This window comes from Urocitellus parryii, chromosome 1 (assembly GCF_045843805.1).
Source record: "Urocitellus parryii isolate mUroPar1 chromosome 1, mUroPar1.hap1, whole genome shotgun sequence".
Classification (NCBI taxonomy): Eukaryota; Metazoa; Chordata; class Mammalia; order Rodentia; family Sciuridae; genus Urocitellus; species Urocitellus parryii.
Window position 1 is genome coordinate 139,156,596 of NC_135531.1, and position 27,326 is coordinate 139,183,921.

General features: G+C 49.3%; 1 protein-coding gene and 1 pseudogene across 2 annotated transcripts; both read right to left on the reverse strand.

The window, feature by feature from the left end:
- Window positions 1-5: 5 nt before the first annotated feature.
- Window positions 6-20,565, reverse strand: Sparc (secreted protein acidic and cysteine rich). 2 transcript variants are annotated; one of them, XM_026388335.2, is made up of 10 exons: window positions 20,466-20,565; window positions 10,908-10,977; window positions 10,162-10,224; window positions 9,458-9,545; window positions 7,944-8,065; window positions 6,157-6,277; window positions 4,616-4,749; window positions 3,873-4,021; window positions 1,672-1,820; window positions 6-1,172 (listed from the first exon to the last, which is right to left on the reverse strand). In XM_026388335.2, exons 2-10 carry the CDS (start codon window positions 10,962-10,964, stop codon window positions 1,144-1,146), a joined length of 912 nt encoding a protein of 303 aa, XP_026244120.1. In that variant the 5' UTR covers window positions 10,965-10,977; window positions 20,466-20,565; the 3' UTR covers window positions 6-1,143. The 2 variants fall into 2 exon arrangements, with proteins under 2 accessions (XP_026244120.1, XP_026244119.1); XM_026388334.2 differs by having other exon boundaries at window positions 10,162-10,227.
- Window positions 18,359-23,784, reverse strand: LOC113182424 (large ribosomal subunit protein eL24 pseudogene; annotated as a pseudogene).
- Between the last annotated feature and the right edge of the window lie 3,542 nt (window positions 23,785-27,326).

Sequence of the window (27,326 nt, forward strand, 5' to 3'; positions counted from 1 at the left end):
AGGAAGGCAGTTTCTAAGTCATTACTTTTTATTTTGAAAGATTTGTCAAACTCTTCACATCACGGTGAGAGTTGGCACAATTAATAAGAAGCAGCTTTCTCATGAAATGCTTGGAGGTGCACGAGTTCTCAGCCTGTGAGATCTGACCATCCCATTGACTTTGAAGTTTCTCTGATTAGTAGAAGATCCAAAGGGGAAAGAAAAAAAGAAGAACGTGCTAGCAACTTAGGACAGCCATTAAAATGTGAAAAAGAAAAAATACAACCAATTCACCCAACTCTACTATTTCTGCTTTACTACTTTCTATGTCTCATTCTTGGTTTTGTCTTCCTGCCTGAAATGGCCTCTCATTTCCTGGAGCACCCCCCCCAAAAAAAAAAAATCCAGAATCTCCAAAAGAAGTTAGGAGGGAAGAAGTCCTTGTAGCTGATCCACCCCCTCAGAGCACGGAAGGCCCCAGGGGCTCCCAAAAGTTCAAACAAACAGCCTGATGTGAAAAGAAATTAGACCAAAGGGTGAAGGAGGAAATAGGCTTCTATGAGAATTTGTGTATTTTTAGAACATGGCCCCAGAATCTTTCAGTCACAGCCCCAGGCAAAAAAAAAAAAAAAAAAATAGACTTGCTTTCTATGGTTCTGGCTGTTGGGTTCCTGAGACCTCTTCCACCACTGTCCCAGAAATGGCCTTGCCAACAACATGTCTGTTACTTCCCATCCCCACCTCCAGGCCACCTGGGGAAGACCCCAGGCAGCCAACATCATCCCCTGAAATAAAACTAACATAAAGTCTGACTTGGTGAGTATTAGTTTCAAGCAGAATAATGGAAAATCTGAAGATTCAATGTGTGTCGAAGGCAGACTCGAGTGGGTCAGCTTCCACCGTGACCAGCAAGACAATGGCCATGGTGTGCAAGAGAAAGGTGGGGCTGCAAATGGGCGACCCCCAGTTAAGTGACAAGCAAGAATGTCATGACTTGGATTACCACTTCCATTTTTTAGCACCGTTAATGTATTCATTTAAATCTATGTTAGCACCTTATCCCCAGGCAGAACAACCAACCATCCAAACATTTTAAACATGGGGGGAAACAGGACCGGGAAGATCAAAGAGAAAGAATCCGGTTCTGCAGAAGGAGGCGTGGATTTAGATGACAAGATCCTTGTCGATATCCTCTGCAAAGCAAGAAAAGAGAGTTTACCATGAGGCCCTGGGTGGAGGAGATGCACTCCCCTGGAGGGGAAGGTGGATGGATTCCCACCCATCCAGAGGCAGGGGGGGGGCTGGGGCCAATGCCAAGGTCCCCAGGGTGTTGGTAACGGAAGAACCTTGCCCCCCTGTCTCTGGCCAGTCCCAGTCTCTTACACACCCGCCAAGTTACACTTCCTGCTTCCTCTCCGTAGCCTGCCAGTTCCCAGAATAGTGCTTGGCTCAAAGCGAGGGCCCAAGCTTGAGGTACGGAAAAGGAACAAGAAAGAGACCTTGAGAGGGGCAGAGGAGGATCTGAAAGACACCTGAGAGAGCAAGGCCCACCCAGCCTGGGAGAGCACACAGGGGTGAAATAGGCACAGAGGGCAGAGACAGCAGAAAAGGGGACTCAGACAGCCGGCAGAGAGGTGGGGGACGACAGCCCGCCACCTGAGGGACCGTGACATGCCCGGTGCAGACACTCACTCTCCTTGATGCCGAAGCAGCCGGCCCACTCATCCAGGGCAATGTACTTGTCATTGTCCAGGTCACAGGTCTCGAAAAAGCGGGTGGTGCAGTGCTCCATGGGGATGAGGGGCGCACGCAGAGGGGCCAGCTCCGTGTGGGACAGGTACCTGCAGGAGAGGGGCGGGGGAGGGCCTGAGTGCAGGAAAGCCCCAGCACAGGAGGCATCTGGGTAATGAGCCTGCCCGGCAGCATGGAAAGAGAGAATGTTCCATGCCGGGATCCCAGGTCTATCCCTGCTCTGCCATGATTCTACTGTGGTCCTCGGAGCCCAGCTCTCCCCACCCCTTGGTGGAGGGAGAGGAGCTGACCCTAATTTCTAAGGACCCTTCCATTTCTGAGGTGTCCTGGGCTCACTAACAGAGGTCTCTTGGAGCATTTAACTGTTTCCTAATTAGACAAGAGTTGGGGGCATAGAAACTTAAAAAAAATTCAAAATATTCAGCACTTCTGCTACTGCTAGGTCAGAAACTGGTATGAACACACATTTATTCAACTGCAAATGCCTCAGAAAGGGTCTACAAAGAGAAACACCAAAGCAGTGACAGTGCTGACTTCCAGGCCTGGAATGGGCAGCCAGGGTCCAGGGAAACTCTGAGTTTGCAAAGCTTTAGTTTTGCATATCATGCAAGGTCTTCTGGGAATTCTCTTCTGATCTGCCTCCTACCATCTTCCATTCCTGTTCTTCCTGCTACCCGTGGACTCCAGAGCACATGTGTGATTTTTTTTTCTTTTTTTCCCAGCGCCCTTAACAATTTGTCCCAAGTCATTCTTCCCCTCAAGGGACTCCAGGGAACTTTGAGACTTCAATACTTTTTTTTTTTTTCCTAACTAGACCTCATAGCCCATGCAATTCATAGAGGGAATCCCACGATGTTTGAACTGGAAGAAACACTCCCCGGCCCCACCCTGCTTCATTGCACTGGTGGGGAGACTGAAGGGAGGGGTGGGGACATAGGCAAATCCACCCACAGCTCTAGGACCAGAGGAGGAGGAGGTGGCTCCCCCAGCCCAGGCTGCAGCGCACTCCCAGATGCATGTTTCCTGCAGGCGCATCTGGAAACCTCTCTCCAGATCCAGTTGTTGCCGTGGGATCCAAGGGCTTAGCCTGAGTTCCAGATGGTCCCCTATGATTTTCCCCCTCTCCATCACAGTGAGTGACTCAGCTGGATCCCTGCCACATCAAGAGCCTGGGAGAGAAGTAGTTGGGAGCTTCCCAGAGCCTCGGAGGACCCAGCCACCCAGGATGGACCACAGGGTGGGCACGATCCCCACGGACGGGCTAGACAAAGAGCTAGCAGTGAGCATCCCAGAGAGAAGTGTCCCAGGGTGCAGCGTTGTTCCCCCAGACATCTGAGCAGGGTGGCCCTCCTGTTCCCAGTGTGAGACATCTGCTTCTCATGGTCAAATAAAAGGGTGAAAGGGCTCCAGGAAAGAGGGGAAGGGTATCTTCTTCGGGCTGAGCTGGGTTATGGCTCTCATTGCCACAAGAGAGGGCCTGCGGGTGGTGGCAGGGGTGAGAACAGAGCCTGATCTCTGAGCACTGTTAAAGTCCCTGCCTGGAACAGTCCTAGGCGCAGAACAGACAGTGTGTACCTCGTAACCGCTCAGCTGCCTGCCTATTGTGCTGCATAAGTCATTTGGACAAGGGGCAGGAGACCTCAAGCCAGGGACAAGCAATGTAGTTGAAACTGACTCCGAATTTTATAGGAACTTCCAGGCTTTGTTGGGACTGGGCCTCAGGATGGGGCTGAGATTCTGCTGGATGATTGTTCTGCTCCCAGATGTTCTGCCAAAGGACAGGGAACATGCCGGCCACCCTTGTACCCCCTGGGGTCTGGTACTCCTTCCTAACTGGTGGGGACCCAAGTCCCAACACTCTCAGAGTTAAGGAGGTATTTCCAGTTCCTGGTGACTTCCACCTCTGGCACAAGGGCGTCTTATTGCTTTCTTCTTCCCCAATCCACATCCTTTCTCCAAATGGCTCTTCCTTCTGCTCCAAGCCCCAGACAAACTGTGGGGTCTGAGGCTGGGAACAGTGGAGTTTGCCTAGAGGCTTTCTGGCTGCATCTAGTGAACCCACCAGCCTTGATCCGTGACTCCACCCGCTCCAGGGCCAAGCCAGAGCCGGCCCCTGTGGTCCTGAGGGCCTGGGGTCTTACCCATCAAAGGGGTGCTGGTCCAGCTGGCCAAACTGCCAGTGCACGGGGAAGATGTACATGTTGTAGTTCTTCTCAAAGTCCCGGGCCAGCAGCTCCACAGGGTGGTCGCCAGCTTCCAGGCGCTTCTCGTTCTCATGGATCTTCTTCACCTGTGGGGACAGAGACACAGGTGACAAAGGATCCACGGGAAAACCTTAAAGCCCACCAGGGCCCTTCCCACCTCTGACAGGAGGCCGGGGCAGACAGACACCAGCCAAGACCTAAGGTCGCAGTAAGGAGAAGGAAGGGGCAGAGGCACTCACTCACAAACGGGCAGGCCTGGGACCCCCTGAAAGGGTCCTCATAGAGCTCCGCAGTCAGGGTCACCTGGAGACATGCTTAAGGGCAGCTTCCTGGCCACAGAGAAGCTGATGCACCAGGTTAAGGGAAGCTGATGAGTTTGCATCGTATCAGCATCTTAGATTAAAGATCCACAAACTCAAAAAGAAGGCGGCCCAGGATGTGTGTCTCTTTTGTTCAACACTGGGCTGGACCAAAGTGAGTGGACATACAGGACTCCTCAGGTCCTTTAAGATGCCCGTCAGCCTCCAAAGACAACAAGGAGAACCACATGCCCTGGTACCCAGGGCCAGTGTGCTTCCCAGGGAGGATGCAGGCTTACAGAGAGGGCCTCGTTCTAGGGCCAGGACAGGCTCCCAGTCAACCCAGGGCCCGCAAGGCCAGGCAGGAAAGAGTCCACTTACTCTCAGCTTCTGCTTCTCAGTCAGAAGGTTGTTATCTTCGTCCCTCTCGTACAGGGTGACCAGGACATTCTTGAGCCAGTCACGCATGCGCAGAGGGAATTCGGTCAGCTCAGAGTCCAGGCAGGGGGGGATGTCTAGGGTCCAGAACACATGGGTGGTCAGCCCAGACCCGGACTCTCCCTGCCTGAGAGCTGACACGCTGCCCAAGCCACTCCACACCCAGGCTGGACTCCCTCGGCCACTTCACCCAGTGCCTTGGGATAGTGCTCCCCACCTCTGAGCAGCTCCTCCCAGGAGACCCTGTGGGGAGAACGCTCTGGAAATGGGGATGTTCGGAGGCATCCCTCTGCCTCCTTGACCTTGATCTGCACTTCTGGGGTCAGGGTCACCTTCCTGGGCGGTGGCCGTGGGTGTGAGGCCTGCAGAGGCTGAGCCTGCACTATGTCAAATGTCAGGAGGCGTTTGAAGACAGGAGGCTGAGGAATGAGCTTGGCAGGCTTATTGGGTCGGGGACAGAGGAATCAGGAAAACTGAGCCTCCAGAACTTTCTCAGAGATAATGACTCCATCCTGGCTTTTATAACTTAGCCTCCCAGAGATCAGACCTGGAGATTTCATCCAAGTCCACCCTCTTCTTGGACGCACTGGAGGTCAGTGGAGGAAGGGGCTTACTGCAGACCACATGATCAGAGCCATCCCAACATCTCCACCCATTTCACACCCTAGGCCCCATAATTAGCAACAGAGCTAACCACAAGGAGAACCTTCTTTTCTGCCTGTCCTCTACCTTTCTGCAGCCTGCACAACTGAGGCAGGTGAGCCGTTCTCCTAGTGCCACTTGTACCAGAAGGTACTGGGGATGCAACGGGTGTCATCTTGCAAGGGAACGAGTGGTCTGGGGTGTCTCAAACTATGGGCCAGGGGAAACTGCAGCTGGGAACACTAATAAAGGGCCAAGGACACCCTGGCTGGTGTCCTTTCTCTCAAACACCTGACTCCCTGGTTTTGAGAGGAGGGTGGTCATTATGTGTCTTAAGAAGGCAGATAGAAATGCACTGGAATAAAGGGCCTATGACAATATTGAGGAACAGAGCTTAAAAGGAACTGACAGGCATGCCTCTAGGTTAAAGCACTCAAATTCAAATATTTTTAAAAAATAACTTTGTAGGCCCAGGTTAAAACATTATTTTTGCTTTACAGTATTGAAGCAGGAAAGATTTGAGTTAGCCTTCTACAAGAACTTCTTCATCTTTAGAGAAAAGAAATGTGGTTGTCTTGGGTGCTAATGGGAGGCTCCAGATATCCTCCCTGATCTTGTGTTTTTATGATGTCTCCCTTCTTTCCTGGGATATGTCCTAATTCAGAGCTGAAGGAAACAACTCCATAGACAATCATCTCATTTTATAAATGGGAGCCCTGAGGCTCAGAAGGGGAAAGAGATTTGCTCAAGATCACATGGCATAGGGGGTGGTAGAGCCTGCACCTGCTAGTGCCAGGGCTCCCTCCCTAAGCTGGCAGCCAAGGGCCCAAGGAAAGACTCACATTTGCAAGGCCCGATGTAGTCCAGGTGGAGCTTGTGGCCCTTCTTGGTGCCCTCCAGGGTGCACTTTGTGGCAAAGAAGTGGCAGGAGGAGTCGAAGGTCTTGTTGTCATTGCTGCACACCTGTTGGCCAAGCACAGAGCCCCTTCCTCATTCCCAAAGCCCTCTGCTGGCCCACACTGGCTGGTTTCGGAGATGAGGACACCGAGGGCCAAGCCAGGAATTCGATGAGCCCAAGGTCACGCAGGGAGTTGGTGGTGGGGCTGGGACAAGAGCCCACTCTCTAGGCTCCCAGGCCAGAGGTCAGCCCATGCTGAAAGCCACTGATGGTCCTCAGAGCAAAGGCACAACTGAGCCAGGACGCAGACCCAGGAGGACATTTGAATGACAGGCCAAAGATGGGAACAGGAAAAAAGACAAGAGTGGACATGAGAGATGGGAGATTGGTGTCCTTAAAAAGGCCTGCTTGTGAGGTTGGCCTCTGGCTAGTGTCAGGGAACCTGGCTATGAGCGGGTCTCTGCACTGTCACAAATCTTCCCCTAACTGATAGGGAGGCTCACTCAACCTAGCCTGCTCAGGCACATGCTTCACTTCATGTTGAACATCTGCTGTCCCCTGGGAGTCTGGAATTTTGGTACACACTAGGCAGAGGGTGCCTAGGTGCTTATCCCCATCAAAACGCTGGGTGCTGAGTCTCTGGGTGGGCTTCTTTGAGCAGAAACAGGTATCTGCATTTTTGAAGCTGGGATAAGGGTGAACTTCATGTGGAAGAGAGGAAGACAATACTCAGGCCTCCCATGGATCCTCCAGTCTCTGCCTGGGTCTTTCCCACTTAGGTTCTGGCTGTATCCTCCACACATTGCTGTAATCGATCACAGCTATGGCACGACCGCATGCTGAGCCCCCAATCTCCATGGGAACCTCTGATCATAAGGGTTGCCAAGCAGCAATGCTGAGGGCTCAGCTAGATAGGAGTCAGAAAGTGGCTGTGGTATAGAGGAGGGATTCCTGGCATCGGTGATCTGCAGGATGCGGGAATTGGGAGGCGGAAAGAGTGACCAGTGATGCTCTAACATGGAGCCCGAAGCTATGTCGTCTTAAAGAAGGAGAAGCTAAGCTGGTGCCATATTTGCTGCCCTGAGCTAGGTTACCACAATGGTGGCACAATGGTGGACATAAGTGGGTACTGATTTGGATGAATGGATGGATGGATACTGGAGGCAGAATGGATAGATTTGAAAAATAATGAAATAAATAAACAAACAAACAAATAAATAGCATTGATGGGTGACTTATTATGTCCTGGGCATTGTCTTACAAAGCCACACAACAATTCTTAGAGTTAAGGACCATTCCTATTCCTTCTTTCAACATGAGAAAACTGAGATTTGTGAAAGACTCAGCAACTTGGCTGAGATCTTAGAGCTAACAAGTGATGGAGAGGAGGCTTGAAGTCAACCTCTAATCTGGCTCTAGAAGCAACATTTTTAGACATGATACTCTGCTAAGCTGCACAGGGCTTATTCTCCTCTATCGAGTCAGGTGTAGAGCTTGGAATTCTGGAGTCCTGAGATTGTGCATCCAGCCCGGAGCTAGGATCGTGATGGTGTTGATGAGATTCTCCTTGCTTGTTGGACAACCTCGCCCCTGACTCAGCTCCGATTTTCTGCTGAGACTGGATCTAATGATGGGGCTCCTGAGACCTGAGCTGCCCTGTAGAACCACCAAGCCCAGGGTTTGCTGGGCAGATGTTCCGAATGCTGCGGGGCCCAGTCCCTTGGCCCTTACCTTCTCAAACTCGCCGATGGGCGCGGGGCAGCTGGTGGGGTCCTGGCACACGCACATGGGGCTGTTGTTCTCATCCAGCTCGCACACCTTGCCGTGTTTGCAGTGGTGGTTCTGGCAGGGGTCTGGTAGGCACACGGGCAGGGAGTTAGCACCCCTGACTATCATGTCCTCCCCAGGTTGACCCCAGCAGAGCTCTGGACAATTTGCTATGGTCCTATTCTGAGCTTTGGGTGGGCCACCATGCTCTTCAACTGAGCCTGGCAATCAGCATTTAGGGGAGCAGATGGCTCAGTGTGAGAATGAGAGGTTCAATCCAAGGTCGGGACCAGGTACTTTTTAGGGGCTCAATCTGGGTCTCTGAAACACTGGGATGCCAGATGGCCTCCCTGACACTGAAGCAACCAAGAATTGTGGTCTCAGCTTTCAGCTGAACCATCACAGAGAGGCATTTCTGGAATCCAGGACAGATTTTCCAGAATGGCTTAGCAAGTCAGCTGTGGTCATGGAGCAGTGAGGGTCTATAAAGGAAAAGGGAGAAGGGGCTGAGACAATAGAGCCAGCTGCGTCTGTAAACCCCGGATGAGGTGGGCGTGGACAGGGAAGGAACATGACTCAGGAGACAACTGCCTGCTCCAACAAAAGCTCTGTGCCAGCTCCGTCCAAATGCCTGTTATTTATCCCCTCAGGATGGGAACTGCATCTAGCCATTTCCTCCTGACGCTTAATTGTGGCTGTTATAATCATCCCTTACTGGATGCCGCTCTGCAGCATGGGGTCAAGTTCTCTGTTGCTTTGGTTCCTTCCCCTTCCAACAGGCCCAGGATGAGGGTCTATGACCTCATCACTTCCATGCCAGAGGGGAGCAAGGTGAGGGTCAGAGGGGCTGGCAAGCTCTCCTGGAGAAGTCTAGATTCAAACCTTGGTTGGATTGCTTCCAGAGTCCATGCTCTTGACCCCTGGGGTACAGCTACTCAACCTGAGAGCACGACCCTGAGGCCCATTGGTCTTTCTCCCCCTCGGGCACTGACTCTGTGGGTAATGTTAGGACTCTTGTCTGCTTTTGCTTCCTCGGGGCCTTATTTTCTTGGGCTGAGTGACAATCAGATAAGGTAATAAAATATGACCACTCCCCATCTCCATTCTCAGGCGTGCTCCTATGCAGGGGCTTAGGCTGAGACAGAGGTCACAGGCCATCTGGGGAACCAGAGGTGACTCATGACCCCACTGGGAATGTGAAATCCAACTTCGGAATCAGGGCAAAGAGCTGAAAGGGGAGAAGTCCACTCCCAGCTGGGGAACTTCCCTTCCTGCCATTCAGAGCACACGTGGTCTGGCTATAAATAGATCGGTGTGCCAAAGAGTATTCCCAACCTCCAAGACCAAGCCGTCTCCTCGGCCTTCTCCTTGGCCCACTGAGTACCGCACCCTGCATTTTCTTGAGTAGGCTGGCCTCAGGCCCCAGGCCCAATCAGCCAAAGGAACACTGGATATGCAGTCACAGGCGAAGGACTTACTTTCAGCCACCACCTCCTCTGCGGTTTCCTCGGCACCATCCTCAAATTCGCCTACTTCTACCTGGACAGGGTTGGATCCCACGGTTACCTGAGAGGGAAGGAAGAGAATCAATCAAATGGTCCCCACCCTCACCCCAGACCTAGAACTGAGGGGTGAAGATGGGGGGAGGGGCTTGCCCGAAGCTTCAGATACCCACAAGGAGATGATAGTGAGGTGGAAGTGTGGGCTGAGCCCAGGTCACCACACAAATGCCAGGGTTGGGGATTTAGACTGAATCTTATATTTACTATTAACTTCTTAATTTATTAAACACACTTCTTGTTAATCTTAGATTAAATATTCTGTAGCTCTCTGGAATTCTGTTTTGATGCCCAAGGGTGTTAGGGCCAGAAGGGATGCCAAGCCCCCTCACCCTGCCAGCCACACCTGCGTAGATCCCCGTTCATCTGTTTGTGCAAGGGGAGACCCGTGGGTGATCATGCAGGAAAAAACTAAAAATTGCCAAATCATGCCTCCCAACTATAGGATTCTATTGAAAATTTGGGAAGCATTCAGGAGCGTGTTGGGATTTTGGAGAATAGGTTGTCCATCTATGCTGTGTGTGCACACAGGAAGGCGACAGATGCCCTGTTCCAACCCACAATACCAGTTCTGGGTTGCCCAGGGAAGGCATGGGCAGAGAGGGGCCACGGGTGCCACATACCTCGGTCATCTCGGCCACCGTTTCCTCCACCACCTCTGCCTCATCAGGCAGGGCTTCCTGCTGCTGCTGGAAAGAGAAAGTGGGGTTCAGAGAGGTCAGGACCCAGGCCAGCTTCATCTGCTGACAGACCTTGAAGAGCAGTGTGTGGAGACTCCCCAGGCTGCCTCTGGACTGCCATGGTGGGGGATGGGGGGGCCACAGGACAAAGCAGGGAACACCAGGAACACCCTTTCGTGTGTTTTATATCCAACTATCTAGGCCAGCCTAATATTTAGTTTGCAAAAGTATTTCTGCTGCTATAGAACACCTAATCTACACTTGTACCTCCCCTCAGCCCCATTTGATTGGATTGGAGTCTGATTCAGAAACGGAGCCATCCCTCTCTGGCTGGATTCTCTCCTAACACCATCCCTGTCACCCCCTCATACTTGACTGCTTGAATTCCTCTCATGACTGAGAGGCCACTTCCCTGGCAACCCTAATCCCTGGCCAGAAGTTCTAACTGCTAAAGGGTTCATCTTCAAGTTCCACAGAACTCTCTTCTCTGGACCCTCCCCCAACCGGTCCTCATCCCAATTTTTCTTCTGAGCTTTGTGGCTTAAAAGAAATCAATTTTTATAAATGAGACAACTGGCTTGAGATGGGGGAGTCCCTGGCCCCTCTGAATATCCAGGGCTGGCAGGTTCAGACGCCCTGGAGCAGGCAGTGGAAGCTAAGAGAGGGAAGATAGGATCCTGAGTACTCACAGGAGCTGCCAGGGCCCTCCCGGCCAGGCAAAGGAGAAAGAAGATCCAGGCCCTCATGATGCTGGGAACCCTGCGGGAAGAGAGGTGGAGACTTCCATGAGTTAACTTCTACATCCCTGGAATATGTGGGTTGGCTTTAGATGGTTTATGTGTTAAATGGTGGTGAAAGATGGGGGGAGGAAGGTGGTTCCGTGCCGTATTCTTTCAATCATGATTATATGAGGAGAAAGTCTAGCTCTCATCTCCTTTATGACCGAGAGCAGCCCTCTGGCTCAGAGCCCCCACAGGAAGCTAGAGACCGCTAGGATTCAATGAAGTTGTCTTGTTTGCTTTTTGTTCATTTTTTACAGTTTCCTTCTATTTATAACAAAGGTACACAGAGTTTTCCTTTTATGGTAATGATAAATAAAAATATACTTGTTTAAGTTTTTTAAAGCATTTCAACCAAGGTGATGGGCTAGTTAGTCAAGTTTGGTCATGCTAATTTAAGGGCCCTTGAATCCCTGATGTTCTAAGATTATTTTCTTTCCTATTCTCCAGTTTCTCCTCCCCCTCCCCCCCCTCCTCCTCCTCTTCCTCCTCCTCCTCTTCTGTCTCCTTCCTACCCCCTCTGCAGTGGAAGAAGTTAATAGAGAGCAACCTCCTGCCAATCTGAAACAATGAGATCCACGTTTACAACAGACCATAGTCTTCGAGTGTGACCCATGGAAACTTGAGGGTGACCACATTTTTCTCTATTCTACCCGGAAAGGGCAGCACTTCTTTGGATTCTCCAAGGAAACCATCCAAATGTTTCTTATATGTTACACAGGGGATGTTAGTTAAGATCTAGAAAGTTCCTCTGCCTTCCCAGATCACTGCTAAGACCTGGGTCTCTAGATGCTAAACCTTAGACTCTAATACTCATGGCTATGAGGTAATTTGGAGCAGAATCTTTAATGATTCGATGTCAAAATCTCATCCCCAACGAAGGGTCTGTGATGGGGACATTTTACTTCTTGTGCTAACTAAATGGGCTCTCATTTCCAATTTGCTTTAGAAAGTTCTTCCTTATTCTGATTCAAATCTGCATCCCTCAAGCTTCTCCTGGTCTATCATTTCTGTCTTTCTGCACCACCCAGAACAAACCTGCTCCCTTTGTCCCCAAATAGCTTTTCAGTCAAGGGCAGCCTTTTCTTTCCTCTCTTGTCTCTACAACTTCCATCGGGCTCATCAATCCCCAGGTCCTTCCAAGACTTCTCAACTGACCAAGCATGGCAGTGGGAGTTCCCTAATATTGTGGAATTCCTCAATTAAATGCCAGGGGTTCTTGTTCTACCTTAAGACTTTACTATGTTAGTTAAGTCCTTTGTCCTCTCTTGGTTTCTCCATCTGTCAGTTGAGGATGTTAGACCAGATGAACTTTGAGATACACTGGGCTTAAAATGCTCTTGCAATGCCACAGGCAAGCCTGGGGGTGTTGCTCAGTAGTAGTGTGCTTCTTTAGCATGAGTAAGACCTGGGTTCAGTCTTCAACACCAAAAAAAAAAAAAAAATCACAGGCACAAGTTGGTCTTGGTATGTGTCCTGTCCTTGGGCATCAGCCATCTTTCCTTGGATGACAATATTTGGGTATAAGCAACTGACAGAGGAAAAACATCTTTCATAATGGTCCTTCACTGGGCTCAAAGAGACAGAAATCCTCAGCCCCTGTTTTATGAGGTGTGCACGATATAAAACTAACAGGAATTTAAAGGAATTGGCGTGCGAGCTTGGCATTGCTTCACAATGGCCCCAGCTCTCCAAGGAGTCCAGTCTTCCTTCTTCAGGAAGCTTCTGGAATGTTCCTCTCCTTCACACAGTTGTTCACTTGTCTCCCCAGGCTCCAGTGGAAAAAGTCTTCCGCCTTTCTTCCCCATTTGGAAGACATAAGTTAAACAACTCCTGCATGAGGCTTTGGGCAAGTGGGACAGGAGAGGAGGCATCAATGAAGGACTTGTCTGAGATGAAAGTTTTAGGATCAAAGTGAGACTGGCAGTTGGAACAACAACAAAAAGTCACCCCGTCTAAACTACAATGTCAGAGAAGTCATGTCACCGGAGAAATAGTCCAGCGAGATCTGGAAATGTAATAAGCTTCAGAATAGAGAGCCAGAAAGATGTGCTCCTCAGAGTCTGTGTCCCTCATTTGAGCAGGGACACAGACACAGAAGTGTCCCTCAGCCATGACCAGGGAGAAGCTTTGTTGGTTGGCTCTCTGGCTGCACAGGCACCCTCTCGGCCATCCCCATCTCTGGCCTACGTCTTGCTGGGTTTTATGGTTCCTGGGCACTCTGACATGTATGCTGGCCCCTTGGAGCCTGGTGGCAAACGCTGGGCAGACAGTGTGTTAGAGTCCCAAGTCCTGCTTTCCCAGGGAGCCTGAGGTCAGAGGGAGGTTGGGAGAGGACCCAGGCAGCCGCCCTCCGCCACTGGTCTGTTCTCCACCTCGGGAGCCATTTCTGGTAGCGCCTGCTCCCTCCCAAGTGGTCACCTAAACAGCCCCCGCTGGGCAGAACTAGCCACAGTGCTAGGAAAAGAAGCGCCTGGTCAGAGGAGGCACTGGAGGTGTATTTCCCTTGGTTTGGTGGCCACCAAGCGCAGAACCCACCCCCCGACCCTGCCAGGGCGGCCTCCTGTTCCGTACATGGAGTCCTGTCCTTTGCCTTTATTTGCTCTGGAGACAGCTGAAAACCCGTCCTGGGCTGCCAGCAGGACCCGAAACTCAAGGTCACTTCTCTGTCTTTAGAAAGACTCTAGGGATGGAAAAGTACAGCCAGCCCCCCAGCTCGCCTCCCCCCAAACATCAATGGCCTTCTCTGGGGCTCTCCCTGGACGCTGAAAAGTCACTGAGTATCAGAACTGGAGGAAATCTCAGAATCAGAATTTTAGATCCTGTGACTCAGAATCATCTTAGGCTCCTAGAAGAGAATCACAGAACCTGAGTTTTAATCATCAAATCAATTTCTTTCTATCTTTTTGTGTGTGTGTGTGTGTGTGTGTGTGTGTGTGTGTGTGTGTGTGGTACTGGGGATGGTACTCAGGGCACTCTACCACAGTCCTTTTCATTTTTTATTTTGAGACAGGGTCTCACCAACTTGCCGAGACTGGCCTTGAACTTGGGATTCTCCTGGGTCAGCCTCCTAAGCATCTGGGATTACAGGTGTGCACCAGTACACCCATCTGCCATCCTTAGATCTTAACTTGAGTGAAAAGAGTTTAGGGAGGATTGTGATCCAAAAGAACTTTCTAAGATGATGACAATATTCTATATCTGCCTTGCCAGGTGCAGCAGCTCTTGGCCATGTGTCATCATTGAGCACTTGAAATGTGGCCAGAGCAAATGAAGAGAATTTTTTATCATATTTCATTGTAATTAATTTAAATCTAAATAGCCAGCTGTGGCTAGTGACTACCATACTAGAACAGTGGTTGTAATGGCAACGCAGCACAAAGGTAAGCTCATGGGCACTGGAGCCAGAATGTACAGGTTCAAGTCCTGGCTCGGCCACTTAGCAATTGTGGGATCTTCAGAAACCAGCTTTGCCTCTCTTGAGTCTCAACGAGTTCCTCTGTCTGTGTAATAAACAGAATAACATACCTACCTCCAAAAGCTCATGGATGATCTGCACTAGAGGACACTAGGAAAACAGTAAGCAATGTGGTGCAGAAGAGCATCTTAGAATCCAAGCATCCAGAATCTCCATTCCCCTCAACAATTCTGTGAAAGAATCCCAGCTCTTTGTCTGTTTGCCCAGGGGAAAGGTGTGTTGGGGTGGAACAGAAGAAATATTGCCCAGATTGGCCTGGGGGAGACCAGCCTAGCTTCCAGAGAGTGCAGTCAGGATGGCCAGGCCCCAGGCTGGCCTCTTAGTGGGCTGCTGACGAAAGCCAAGCATTTCACTCCCACTGTCTGGCTTGGAAACAAGGGTTCCAAAATCACATGTTGCTTGTAAACAATCCCAAAGGGAGGAAAACAAGTTTAGAGGCTAAGAAAGGAAGCCATGTGCCAGGAGCCAGGACTCAGAGGCAGGGAGGGTGGGCTCCACAGAGCTTGGGCCCAGCCAAGTCAGAGACGTGGCACTGTGGCCAAGGTGGGGACACTGGCACTCCTGTTCATGTCCTGGGACCAGACCCAGTCACTCAGAGGTGGCCTTGTGAAGTAGAAGTCAGGGGTCTTGAGATCAAGTTTTGCTCCCAGATCACTGTGCAAAATTGGAGAAGACTTCTTTCCTCTCTGGATCTAAGCTACCCTGTCCTGACTGTCCAACAAAGAGGCTATTCTATATATTTGCTTGTTTATTTGTTTGTTTATTGGGAGAGGTACTGAAAATTGACCACAGGGGCACTTTACTACTGAGCTACATCTCCAACCTTTTTTTATTTTGTGACAGATTTTGCTAATTTGCTGAGTGTCTCACTAAATTCAGGGTTGGTCTTGATCTTGTGATCCTCCTGCCTCAGCCTCCCAGGTTGCTGGGATTATGGGAGTGTACCACCCACTGTGCCTGGTTTCAGGAATCTGTTTTAGATCAGTGATGTTCAAAATTAAGTAAAGCAGAAAATACTCCTTCAACCAAGCTTCCTGCAGAAATTCCATATTTCAAGCAGCTAGAAGTTTTTGCATCTGTTAAACATGTGAATATGTCTGATTAATAAATAAGCTTGAAAAACAAGAGGAGGTACAACTGGAGTGGAGTTGAGGGCTGGATGTTCTATCCACTCAGCTGTACCCTGAGACATCTTGGAACGTTTCTAGGTTCTTTTGGAAACAGCTGGAAACCCTTGGGCACAGCAGTCTCAGACTTTCTTTACTTTTAGGGACTCACTAAGTTGCTGACGATGGCCTCAAACTTGTGATCCTCCTGGTTCAGCCTCCTGAGCCACTGAGATTATAGGCCCTTGCCACCTTGCCCAGCTCAGCTCAGACTTTACGAGCCAACTCAGGCAAAAGTTTTTTGGAGTATCGCCTCTCCCCACTGGCCATAGACATTTCATTTCCACGTGTAATATTTCTTGATGGAAGGGAAGAAGCTAAGGTAAATGGTGAGGGCACTGAGAATGCTAAAATCCAGAATTGGCTGGGCACGGTGGAGCACACCTGTAATCCCAATGACTTGAGAGGCTGAGGCAGGAGGAACGAAGGTTCAAGGCTGGCCTCAGCAACAAAGCAGGGCCCTGTCTCAAAAAATAAAGAGGATTGGGAATGTAGTTCTGTGGCAAATCATCCCTGGGTTTAATCCCCAGACCCAAAGATAAACAAATAAATAAATAAAATTTTTAAAAATAAAATAAAACCTACGATTAGAGAGCTTTGAGGACAACTCAGAGGCGGCTCCAGATTCTGAGACTGTAATCAGCCAGGCTGAGATTCCATAAAATCTCCTGAAATGCCACGTTTCACTGCGCTGGCAGAGGCTCAGGGTGGAGCCCCAAGCAGCCTCCTTGGCGCCCCCTAGAGGACCATTGCTGCATCAGCGGTGACCACAAATGGAGGGGATAATTAGATCAAAGTATCCAGGCTGTCACATCCAAGAAAGGCCTAAAGGATAGCAAACATGTGGCATATCTGCCTTCCACAACCTTCTTGTTCACGTTGCAGACATTACTAATCCACTATATGCCCTTTCCCCAAAAGTCTAGAGTGGTATCATAATGCTGAACACAGTTCTTTTGATAGCCACTAAGGATGGATTACCATTGTCAGGCCACACGAAGGTTCTTTGCCATGCCTCTTGTTTTCAAGAGAGAAAAGTTGGGGTTTAAAGAAGAAAAATAAATCACTCAGGGTCATATAGCAAGCTGGTGTCTTTCTCATAAATATCTAGATTTTTTTTTAACCTGACAAATCTGAAATCCTAATGCTATGACTAACACAAGGGACCCAGAGGGATCCCTGAATGAGAGGAGTTAATACCAAGTTTCTGGAAGAACCCAGCTCTGAGGAGAATTGGTGTCACTGCTCCTATCTCTCCCCTAGACACCAAGCTCTATCACTTGATGGACCAGGGCAGAGTCCCTTTGCCATCTAAGACATCTCTTGGCTAAAGAGAAAGAGAGGGCTGCTTTCCTAAATGATTCTGTCAAGTTAGTACGTGCCGGCCCTAGCCCTGCACAGCCCAGCTGTCCCTGGGTTCACCATTGAGGCTGGAAGTGAGAGCAAGAAGGATCCAGGTTGTGCTGTGGAGGACCGGGAACTTCACTATCCCTGGGCTGCCTGGAAGCTCAGCCCAGATCCCCTCCTGTCCTTCTAAGTTGGAGGTCAGGGAGGGAGCCAGCAGGAAGCAAATGAGCAACCACTGATTAGCCACATTAGTTGGCCCTTTGAGCCTAATGACAAAGCCACATGGGCTGGGACAGGCCATTGAGGGCCAGCAAAGGGGAGAGAGAAAGTATTACCAATCACTTATGCCCACAGGATTTACGGCCTGTGGAGGACGGTACATGAGCCCAACTCCAAACCCACCAGAAGTGGGTAGGAGACACTCATGGCGAATACCTGGATGGTTCAAAACACCTGGAAGCCAGGTTTCAGGCTCCAACCTGTCCTGTGACCTCAAGTAAGTTCTTTTCCCGTCCTTAACTCCAATTTCTCTGTCTCTAAAACATAAGGGTTGTTAGGGGATGCATGTGCATTACATATGGGTCCCTTGTTATAATCGGCATTCTGTGAGCGTGTGTGTGTCAAAGTATTGATCAGGGAGAGGTAGGTGGGCGCACGACATCACGCCAGCTTATACAGGAGGCATTTATTTTTAGCTGTGCCAGTGGCGCCTGTTGGTGAGTTGGTGTTTACACTGTGCCCCCAGGTGGGTTTGTGTCTGTCCCTGTTTATCTCCGCATACTTATCAACATCCTAAATAACCTCAAAAGCCAAAAGTTCAACTGTTTACTTCATATCTTCAGTTCTGCTTGTTCCTTTCCACCATCTTTTCCTATTTATAGTTTATTTTCATTTAAGAAAGCTGCTGTTCTGAGAAGCAACCCCAGCTATGCTGTTGGTTAAGGAATCTTTACAGATGGAGGCCAATCTTTACAGATGGAGGATCCCCAGGCCCCTTCTCTCTAGGTTCCTTTGCACTGGGGAGGAGAGAAGTGCTGCTCAAAATGTAGGCCAGCTATTCCCCCAGAGGAAGGGAGTGGCTGAGATTTGTGTTCTCAGGGCTTTAGAGCTGGCCGGGTGCCTGGAGACCGTCTAGCTTGGATTTCCCATGTAACCGATCAAGAAACTGAGGCCCAGAGAGGGATAGTGTCTTTCCCAATGTCACGGGCTCCTGAGTTGGAACCATGTCTGTTGGCTCCCTGGGCCCATGCTCTCTCTGCTTGCAGGGGAGGGTCTCTCACTCTTGGGACATAGACAAGGTCCTCAAGTCAAAATGTAAACATGAGTTTTTAAAAAGATATGCCTGTCTGCTCTTTTAGTAAAGAGAAGTTCTACACAGAGCCTGAAACGATGGAGCCACCAGGGGAAAAAAGCTGGGAATCATTTTGCCGGCTCTTTGGATTCCATACATCCATCACCTCTAAAAACCCAGAGCATAAAGTGCATTATGAAATGCATTATCCCATTTCATCCATGCAATACTCTCTCGAGGAGGCTGCCGTTATTGCCCTTTAACCCAGGAGGAAACTGGAACTCAGAAAGGGGACCTATTAGTTCAAGGTCAGATGACAGCTTCTGAGCTCAGCTAAAAGAAAAGAAAAATCTTTGAATACCCAGTTTAGGGAGCTTATCACAGTCCTTGGCTTCCTGGGACACTGGGAGATCTGGACAGGGCCTAGAGCTTTGCAGTCATCCTTCTATGGGGGGAGGGGGCGGGGATGGAGAAGGAGGGTGGGGACATTGAGAGTGAGCCTGACGTTCTGAGTGTTCCCAGCGTCCCCTCCCAGCCAGCAGGCAGAGACCCTGAAAAAAAGGTTGCCGTGGTAACTCGCATTCCTCGGAGAGTGAGTCACGGTAGAGAAGAGCCTTTTGGTGGGTGGGACTTGGAGAAAGTTTCAAAAGTTGATTCCTTCTCCAGGCAACCCCCTCCCCCTCCCTCCACGTCCCTGCTCCAGGCTTTGTCGATGTGGCAGCTGATGGCTGCAAGTTAACTCTCTCTTTCCCCAACCACCCCCATTACAGCAGTTTTCACCCTCCTGCAAATATAAATTTGTTTCCTTGCCTAGTCCATTCCCCTACATTGTGCCCTCTGATATTTTGGGGGGTCAGGCACCCATGGGAGAATACCTTAAGCCTAGAAACTGTATCTCCGTGTCTCTGTCTCTGTCTGACTCTGTCTCTCCAGATACACAATTTTAAGGGACTCACAGAGGGCTTGAAACCTACTCAAAGGGCAGTTCGTGGACTTCCTTGGAAGTTTCCAAGGACTCCCAGCGCCCCAAAGACCAACCCTCTTCCTTTACAGATAACAAAGCTAAATGCAAAGGAGACACTTACCTAAGACCGTTCACCAACCGTGTTCCTGAAGTCCGCCATCCTACCTAGGGGTTGCTTCTCACCAAACCACCAGAACTGGGGTATATGGGAATTTAGTCCCAGGGAACTAGGACCAGTGATGCCAAATGCCGTCCTCCCTGGGGAAGGTGCAGGTCTCTCTGCGTGCTTTTGAGGAGACTCATCTCGGGACACAGGAAGTCCACTGGACACTTGGAGGAGCCAAGGAGGATGAAGAAAGGTGGGGGACACGTCTGAAGATGCCCTAACATCAGACAGGTTGGACCCAGCTCGGTATGGAGTTTGTACTTCTCACAACAGAGGGGCTTGGGGCCCTAGGGGTCCTACCTGCCCCCTCCCTCCCTTTCCAGGACACCTCCTGCCACACCCTGCTCCCTGTGCCTGGGCTGGATGATATCTGATGCCGGGGTTCCTCAGATCTAGAAACGGTAAAGGCTACTGATGAGGAGTTCCTGAGTTGACCATCCCAGAGAGCCCAGGAGGGACAATGGCCAGCCCAGGACTGGCTGTGCCAGGTGCCATTTCAGGCTAACAGGCATAGGGGTGTGGGGGGTGGGTGTGTGTTTGTGAAGAACTCAAGGGAGACCAGCCTTCCCAGAGCAGGTACTGATTAAAGGTGAAGCCCCCCTCTGCCTTTCAGGGGTCAATTTATCATTTGCACAAAGTCCCTTTTGGAAAACAGAGTCCCCCGACCCCCCGAACAAAGTCTAGGGAGCAGGACTAACTCTGTTAGGTCCGTGTGGTAGCTGTGACAGGATCAGATTCCCAGGAGAGGAGGAGGCAAAGAGGACAGGCAGGGAGCCTCTGCAAGCAGGGCAGAGGAGAGAGACACAGAGAGAAAACACTTCGCCAGGGACAGAGATTGTTTCCTGCAGACCTAAAAGGAAAACCAAGTTGCACTGTGCATCCACCTTCTGAAAAAGCAACAGGCACAAGGGTCTGGGATCCTGCCCTCTGGGGCAGTTGTGATGGAGCCCCAGGGAGACACGCATCCCCTAGCACCGCTTCCTGTCCCTTGCTAGAGATGTGGCCTAGAGTGATCTGGGTGGGTGCAGCCATAGAAGGGAACAGCGTGCCACTTACCTTGGTGGCGGGCAGGCGGCAGGCAGAGCGCACTCGCAGTCTGAAGGTCCGAGGGAATGTGGAGGGGTTTAGAGACAGGCCACAGGAAGCCACTCAGAGCTCTGGGCTGGGTCTATCTCCCCCTCCGCCCTCGGTCCCTCCTCCTTCTCAGTCTCCTCCTTCCCCTGGCCTACCTCCCCCTTCTCCCAGAGCCAAAGCTCTCTCTCTCTGTCTTTTATTTCTTTCTTCCTTTCCTTGCGGTGGGCTGTCCTGACCAGACACCCCAACCCGCCTGCCCCAGGTGTTCTGGGGCTGCTGCCTAAACAGCCACACAGGGTGCCAGGGCTGGAAGGGCTCACGGAAACCACCTAGAACAGCCTCGTCCTTGTTCGGAGGGGACTGAGGCTTGGGGAGTGCGAGGGATTCCCCGAGGGACCCCAGGAGCAGAGCCAGGCCTGAGTGTCTGGACTTGCGAGCAGCAATCTTGACAAGAGGCCGCCCCAGTATTGGGCAATGCCGAGGAGGGCAAAGCCTTTCGAGGGGGTGCATTTATGACAAAGGCGAGGCCGGCTCTTTTGTCTGTACAGACAGAACAAGCCGCTGGTGGTGGCAACATCCTTGATGATTTGGGGTGTGGTCTAAAGAACAACCACTCTAGCTCCTGTTTGCACCGTGGGTAGGGAACAAGAGGGAGACTTCCCACTGAAGACCTGGGTCATGGGTGCAGAGAAAATAAGGTGACTGATAATAGGGATAATCGAAGTAGTTGCAATAGCCACAGTCTATCAGGAACTTCATGATCTTCACAACAACCCTTTGACTTGGGGATCGTTATTAGGTCATTTTGATAATCAGGAAAATTAGGAAGTCAAGTAACTGGCCCAAAATCACCTGGCCAAAGGTGGTATAAGCAAGCCAATTGTACATTTTCACTGTTTGTTTTTCTTTTTTCAGTACTGGAAATTGGACTCGGGGGCAAGTTACCACTGAGCTATATTCCTTTTTATTTTTTAAAATTTTTAATTTAATTTAATTTAATTTGTTTTAATTAGTTATATGGATGCTAACTCCTTTTTTTTTTTTTTTTTTTTGAGACAGGGTCTTACTTAGTTGCAGGGGCTGGCCTCCAACTTGTGATCCTCCTGCCTTAGTCTCCCAAGTAGCTGGGATTATAGGCAAGTGCCACCAGGCCACCATGCCTGGCCAGTTTGGTTACTTGAGCTGCTGCATGCAATAAATCCTAACTGAATATCAATTGCATGCCAGGCCTTGAGGGGTAGAAGAATTAATATCTGCTCCTTGTCCTCAAGGAGCTTTGGACATTGCTGGAAGGACATGCCCTATGCAGTTTCCCCCTGAAACTTTATTGTTTATGAAACAAATGGACAAATGGGGGGAGGGACACAATCATCACGTTGACAGCAGTGAACACAGGGACAGGGCTTAAAGGCTGGCTTCAAGAGTGAGTGGTTTCCAGAGACCTTGAAGACAAGTGACACACTCTAAGGCTTATCCCAGGGCTCAGATTGGTGGAGGGTTCTTAGAAGAGGTGGACCTTAAAGCATGGATTGGGTTTGAATAACATGGAAAGGGAGAAGGCAGAGAATGTTCTCATGACAAATTTCCACATGCCACGGCCCCCACCTCTCTTGCCATCCTCTCTCCACTATCCTCTTGCCCACTCTGCTCTGTCACACCAACTTCCTTTAGTTCCTCAGCTCTGCCAAAGTCATTTCTACCCCAGGATCTTTGCACTTGCTCTTTCCTCTGCCAGAGACACATTTCCATCTAATCTTCCTGTGCCTGGATCTTTCTCATTCTTCAGGTCACCTTTTAATGTCACTTCCTTAGAAAGGCCCTGCTTGACCATTGACCCCCTCTGCAAACTTAAACTGTCTCCCTTCTCTCAGGGACAGTTCATTCCCTTACACTGTCCTATTTCCTTCCCACACTCATCACTGTCAGAAACTGCTTGCCTCCCCCACTAGACAGAAGCCCATGAGAACAGGAGCTTCACGGGTCTGGTTCACTGCAGTGTTCCAAGCATGCTGAGTAGTGCAATCACCTCTCTGAAGAAAGAGGGACTTGTCTTCTCCTAGGGTTCCAACCTGGAACAGGGTCCAACATGGGTCTTTAGAGACCCTCAAACCTAATGCAATTATTATAAATAGTCAGGAATCTTTGAATCTTTCTACAGAGAACGTCCATGGCTTCCTTCAGCTTCTCAAAAGGATCAGTTAGGAATCCAAAAGGGAACTTCTTCTCCAGAAGACTCTCCAGGCCTCTCCCTGACCTAAGAGTCAAGAGCTTTGGGCTATAGAATACAGGGTGCTGGAGGACTCCCCTGTTACCTATTTTGACATTTACACAGGTGTCTACTTTTGTAAGATTGGTTCACTATAGCTCCTAAGCATTATGGGGACTAAAGTAAAGATTTATAGGTGGCTTCATAAACTAAGATGATGATGCTGAGGAGGGTGGGCCACGGGAACGATTCCTAGTCTTTGGCAGGAGTTCCCAGGTGACCTTTTGGTTCAGGAATTGGAAACCTGGCAGGGGCTAAGCTGAAACTTTGCAACAGAGATTCCATCCGGGAGTCATTCAGAGGCCCCTAAAGGGACACCCTGAGCCAGAATCCCTCAGAGAAGGAAAACGTGGCAGGTTTTTGTTTCTAGAATGAAAGTTTTCTGGGGAATCAGGAGTCTCGGGAGCAAGGATGACTCTGACTTAGACAGGGAACTGATTTTGCTGCAGCCAGACTACGGCAGTGCCCCTCTGCCACTGAGTCACAAATGACTTTGAATGTATCCCTGCCCCTGTCTGAGCTACAGGTTTTCTTATTCACTTCTTTTCTTTTTCTTTTTTTTTTTTTTTAGGGGTTATAGGTGGGTCTTTATTTAAAAATCAGATCTGCCCATTTATCATTTTGTACCAACTCAGGGAACAGAAAATTTCACAGGTTCCACAATCTTCTCTGTGGGAGCCTTCATAGCAGTCATTGCTGCCTTTTTAGGTGCATGTTTAGCCTTTTTGGCTTCCTAGGCAATGCTGCTTCCTTGCCCTCATTGAGGCTTTCCCACTTCCGGTTTCTAATTCTTCTTGGCCTTTGTATCAGCAAGAGATGCACCAGTGAGGGACCCCTGGAATTTGACTGCACGTAGGCTTCTTCTCTTTTGAATTTCTTTTTAGTGTACAGTCCAGTTTATCTGTTCTTAGAAAGGAATACCAGCTCACATTGCACATTAAGAAACTGGAAGTGCTTCCCACTGGTCGTGGTGTAGCACCTTCCATGTCTGGGGTAGATCTCATTTTGACTAAAACTGAACAGCTTGATTTTCATGACAGCAACTGCTGGGGAAGAAGAAAGATGGCACAGAGAACTGCACTATGTGTGTTCATTGGTAAAAAGAGCAGGCAGCTAAATGGTAGCATTGAGAGCCATCATTTATTAAACACCTTTGTGCTGAGCGCTGAGCTAAGCTCTTTGCCTAGATTTTCTGATTAACCCCTATGAAACAGGAACTAATTATTAATCCTCATTTTATATATGTAAAAAATGGAGTTCAGATCAATAACTTGTCCAAACATCTGGTAAATCAGGGATTCAAACCAGACTTAAGGAACACGAGAGTTCAAGTGCTCAACTACTACAGTCAACCTCCTTCTAAATCCTTTCTTTTTTTTTTTTTTTTAGAGAGAATTTTTAATATTTATTTTTTAGTTCTCGGCGGACGCAACATCTTTGTTGGTATGTGGTGCTGAGGATCGAACCCGGGCCGCATGCATGCCAGGCGAGTGCGCTACCGCTTGAGCCACATCCCCAGCCCCTAAATCCTCTTTCAGCTCTGACGTTCATAGATTCCAGGCCACTCAGCTTCCCACACACACACACACACAACACTTATATACGCTTTACTTAATCAAGAGGGGTTTTTTAATTTATTATTATTTTTTAGTTGTTGATGGACATTTATTTTATTTTTATGTGGTGCTGAAGATCAAACCCAGTGCCTCACACATGCTAGGCAAACACTCTACCACTGTGCTACATCCCCAGCCCAAATCAAGAGCTTTTTTTATTGTATATAAACTGTCTTAAGAAGTTGATTTCAGCTTGTTTGCCCTGATATGAAGGAGTTGTTTTAGATTTCTAGGCTCAAGACTACTCTATTACTGCTGTTGCTATCTGATTTCATTCAAAATCTAGATGGGTGCTTTCATATAAAATCTTATTCTTATTTATTTATTTATTGGTACCAGGGATTGAACTCAGGGGCACTTAACAACTTAGCACAACCCCAGCGCCTTTTACTTTTAATTGTGAGACAGGATCTCACTGAGTTGCTTAGGGTCTTGCTAAGTTGCTGAGGTTGGCTTTGAACTTGGGATCCTCTGTTGCTGAGATTACAGGGATATACCATCACACCCAACTAAAATCTTATGACCTTCCCTGGTCATTTTTTTCCCAGTTTCTTTTTTCTTTTTCTTTTCTTCTTCTTTTTTTTTTTTTTTTTTTTGTATAATTTTATCTACCATGGAACTAGCATTCTAAAATCACCAATATAAATCCTCCTGCTCAAGCATCACATGATCTGCTAGTTAACAACAACAACAAATCCAAGCCCAGTCACAACTGATCCTAATGAACCATCTAATATTGAATCTTGAACATAGGGAATGTGTTTTTAACACCTAAAATCCCTAGGAGCTTAAAAGATCTCCCCTCCCTGGGCACACTGAGCTCTGGTGCCATGGTTGTGGGGATGAGGCACCAGAGCTCAGTGTGCCCACTGGCATCCCCACGCAGCCACTTGGCAGTCCTCTCCTTTGTCAAGTATGTCGCTGATCCATCTCTAAGTTGAATCTGCTTTTCATCTTGCAAAATGAGGAGTCAGTATCTTGGGGTCTGTCTGCCTGCCCAGCACCCAGTGCCACCACTGTACAACTGTAGGAACTGCTTCCCCCTGACTGTCTTCCTCACTAGCACCCAGGCTTAGAATACAGGGTGCTCCACTGGACCATTGCCTTGGGACTTCCCAAAGCACCTGGCATCCAGCTCCCCACACCTCCCAGACTACCAGCTACCTCATTCATGCTGTCAATCAAGTCCCTGGGGTCAGAGCCATTAGGAGGAGGGCCAGACTCTACCTTCATACAGGTTACATTGCGGTAGGTAGAGATGGGTGATTGATTAATTTCAGGTTGCAGAAAATAATAAATTGACAGAGAAATGGGGGGATGGCTTTGTTTTAGATAGGATCATCAGGACAGGCCTCTTAGAGGAGAGAAAACCATTGAATGATGAGCCCATGAGAAGGTCTGGGGAAAGAGTACTCCAGAAAAGAGAAGCAAAAGTTCCAAGGCCCCTCCAGGTGGGAGAGACTGGGTTTTTCAAGTAACTGAAAGTGTGGCTAAGAGACTCCCCTACTCCTGTTCTTCCCTTTTAGCTGGTCCAAATACTTCCCCCATCACTGTCTCTGTGAATGGTAGATCAGTCCTGGAAAGGAGTCAGGTTAAGAATTGAAATCTGTAGTGCAGATATGGGGAACCGAGGCCTGATCACCTGGGGTAGCTGGGACTCAAAGCCACCTCCCCTGACTCCCTGCTGAGAGCTGAATTCTCCGGCCCACCAAGAACCTGCTGTCTTTCTGCTCAAGGACTTCAAAACCTCTCACCTTAGCCACCTGGGGAACCATCTCCAAGAACTGGAGTGGGGTCAGGAGACAACTAGTGCTCCCATGTAGTGGCAGGGAGAGAGAGACCTGAACTCCAGAAGCAGATCAAGGAGGCTCTGTTGATTAGTTTCTGGCAAGGAGGAGGCAACCAGAGCAGAAAGCCAGGTGGAAGTAAGGCCAAGAAACACTCCCCCAGGCCACGCTTCCAAAACAGCACCAGAGCCTCAGGGTGCAGCTCTCCATTCTTGGGTGGATCTTGAGACAAAAACCTCAATTGATGTTACAAATGAAAACTTAAGAGCTTGGCCCAGAAGGGGAGGGTCCTATTATGACTGAACTAAAAAGAGAGCCGAGAGTATGCATGATTACCGAGCAGACACTGGAAAACCCTTCATGACTGTTATCTCAATCTTCACCCCAACATTTAGGTAGTTTATTTGTTCCCTGTCATGGCAATGATAAATAACCACGAACTTGGTGATGTTAGAACAACATACATTTATTATCTTATGGTCTTGCAGGCCAGAAGCACTAAAATCCAGGTGCATATCCCTTCTGGAAGCTAAGGGAAGAGTCTGCTTCCTTGCCTTTTCAGCACCTAGAAGCCATCCTCATTCCTTGGCTGGTACCCTTCCTCCATCTTTTTTTTTTTTTTTGGTACTGGGGATAGAACCATTGAACTCAGGGGCGCTTCACCACTGAATTACATCCCAGCCCTTTTTATTTTTGAGACAGAGTCTCACTAGGTTCCTGAGGGTCTCACTAAGTTGTCAAGGGTCTCTGTAAATTGCTGAGGCTGGTCTTGAACTTGAGATCCTTCCTCCATGGTCTGAGGACACAACTCTGCCCTGTGCTTCTGCCCTTACATCTTTTTCTGGTTTTGACATTCTGGCCTCCATCTTCTAAGGGCTGTTGTGATATCACTGGACCCACATGAATAATCTAGGATAATCTTCCTAATTCAAAACTCTTCGTCGGCAAAGTCCCCATGGCCAGGTGAAGTAGCAGAGTTCCGGTTCTGGGAATTACATCATGGACATCTTAAAGGGAGGGATTATGTTGTCTACCCTGGGTAGGTACAATGACCATTTCCATTTTAAAGATGAAGAGCCAGGCTGGGTGTGGTGGCACATGCCAATAATCCCAGCAACTCGGCAACCTGAGGCAAGAAGATTGCAAGTTCAAGGCCAGCCTCAGCAATTTAGCA

Bases quoted from the DNA above. Each gene is read 5' to 3' on its own strand.
- Sparc (XM_026388334.2), bottom strand. From the start codon at position 10,964: ATGAGGGCCTGGATCTTCTTTCTCCTTTGCCTGGCCGGGAGGGCCCTG. The intron at 9,546-10,161 runs GTATGTGGCACC...CTTCCCTCTCAG, and splicing joins CGGTGGCCGAGATGACCGAG to GTAACCGTGGGATCCAACCC. The intron at 1,173-1,671 runs GTGAGTGTCTGC...CTTGCTTTGCAG, and splicing joins CTGCTTCGGCATCAAGGAGA to AGGATATCGACAAGGATCTT.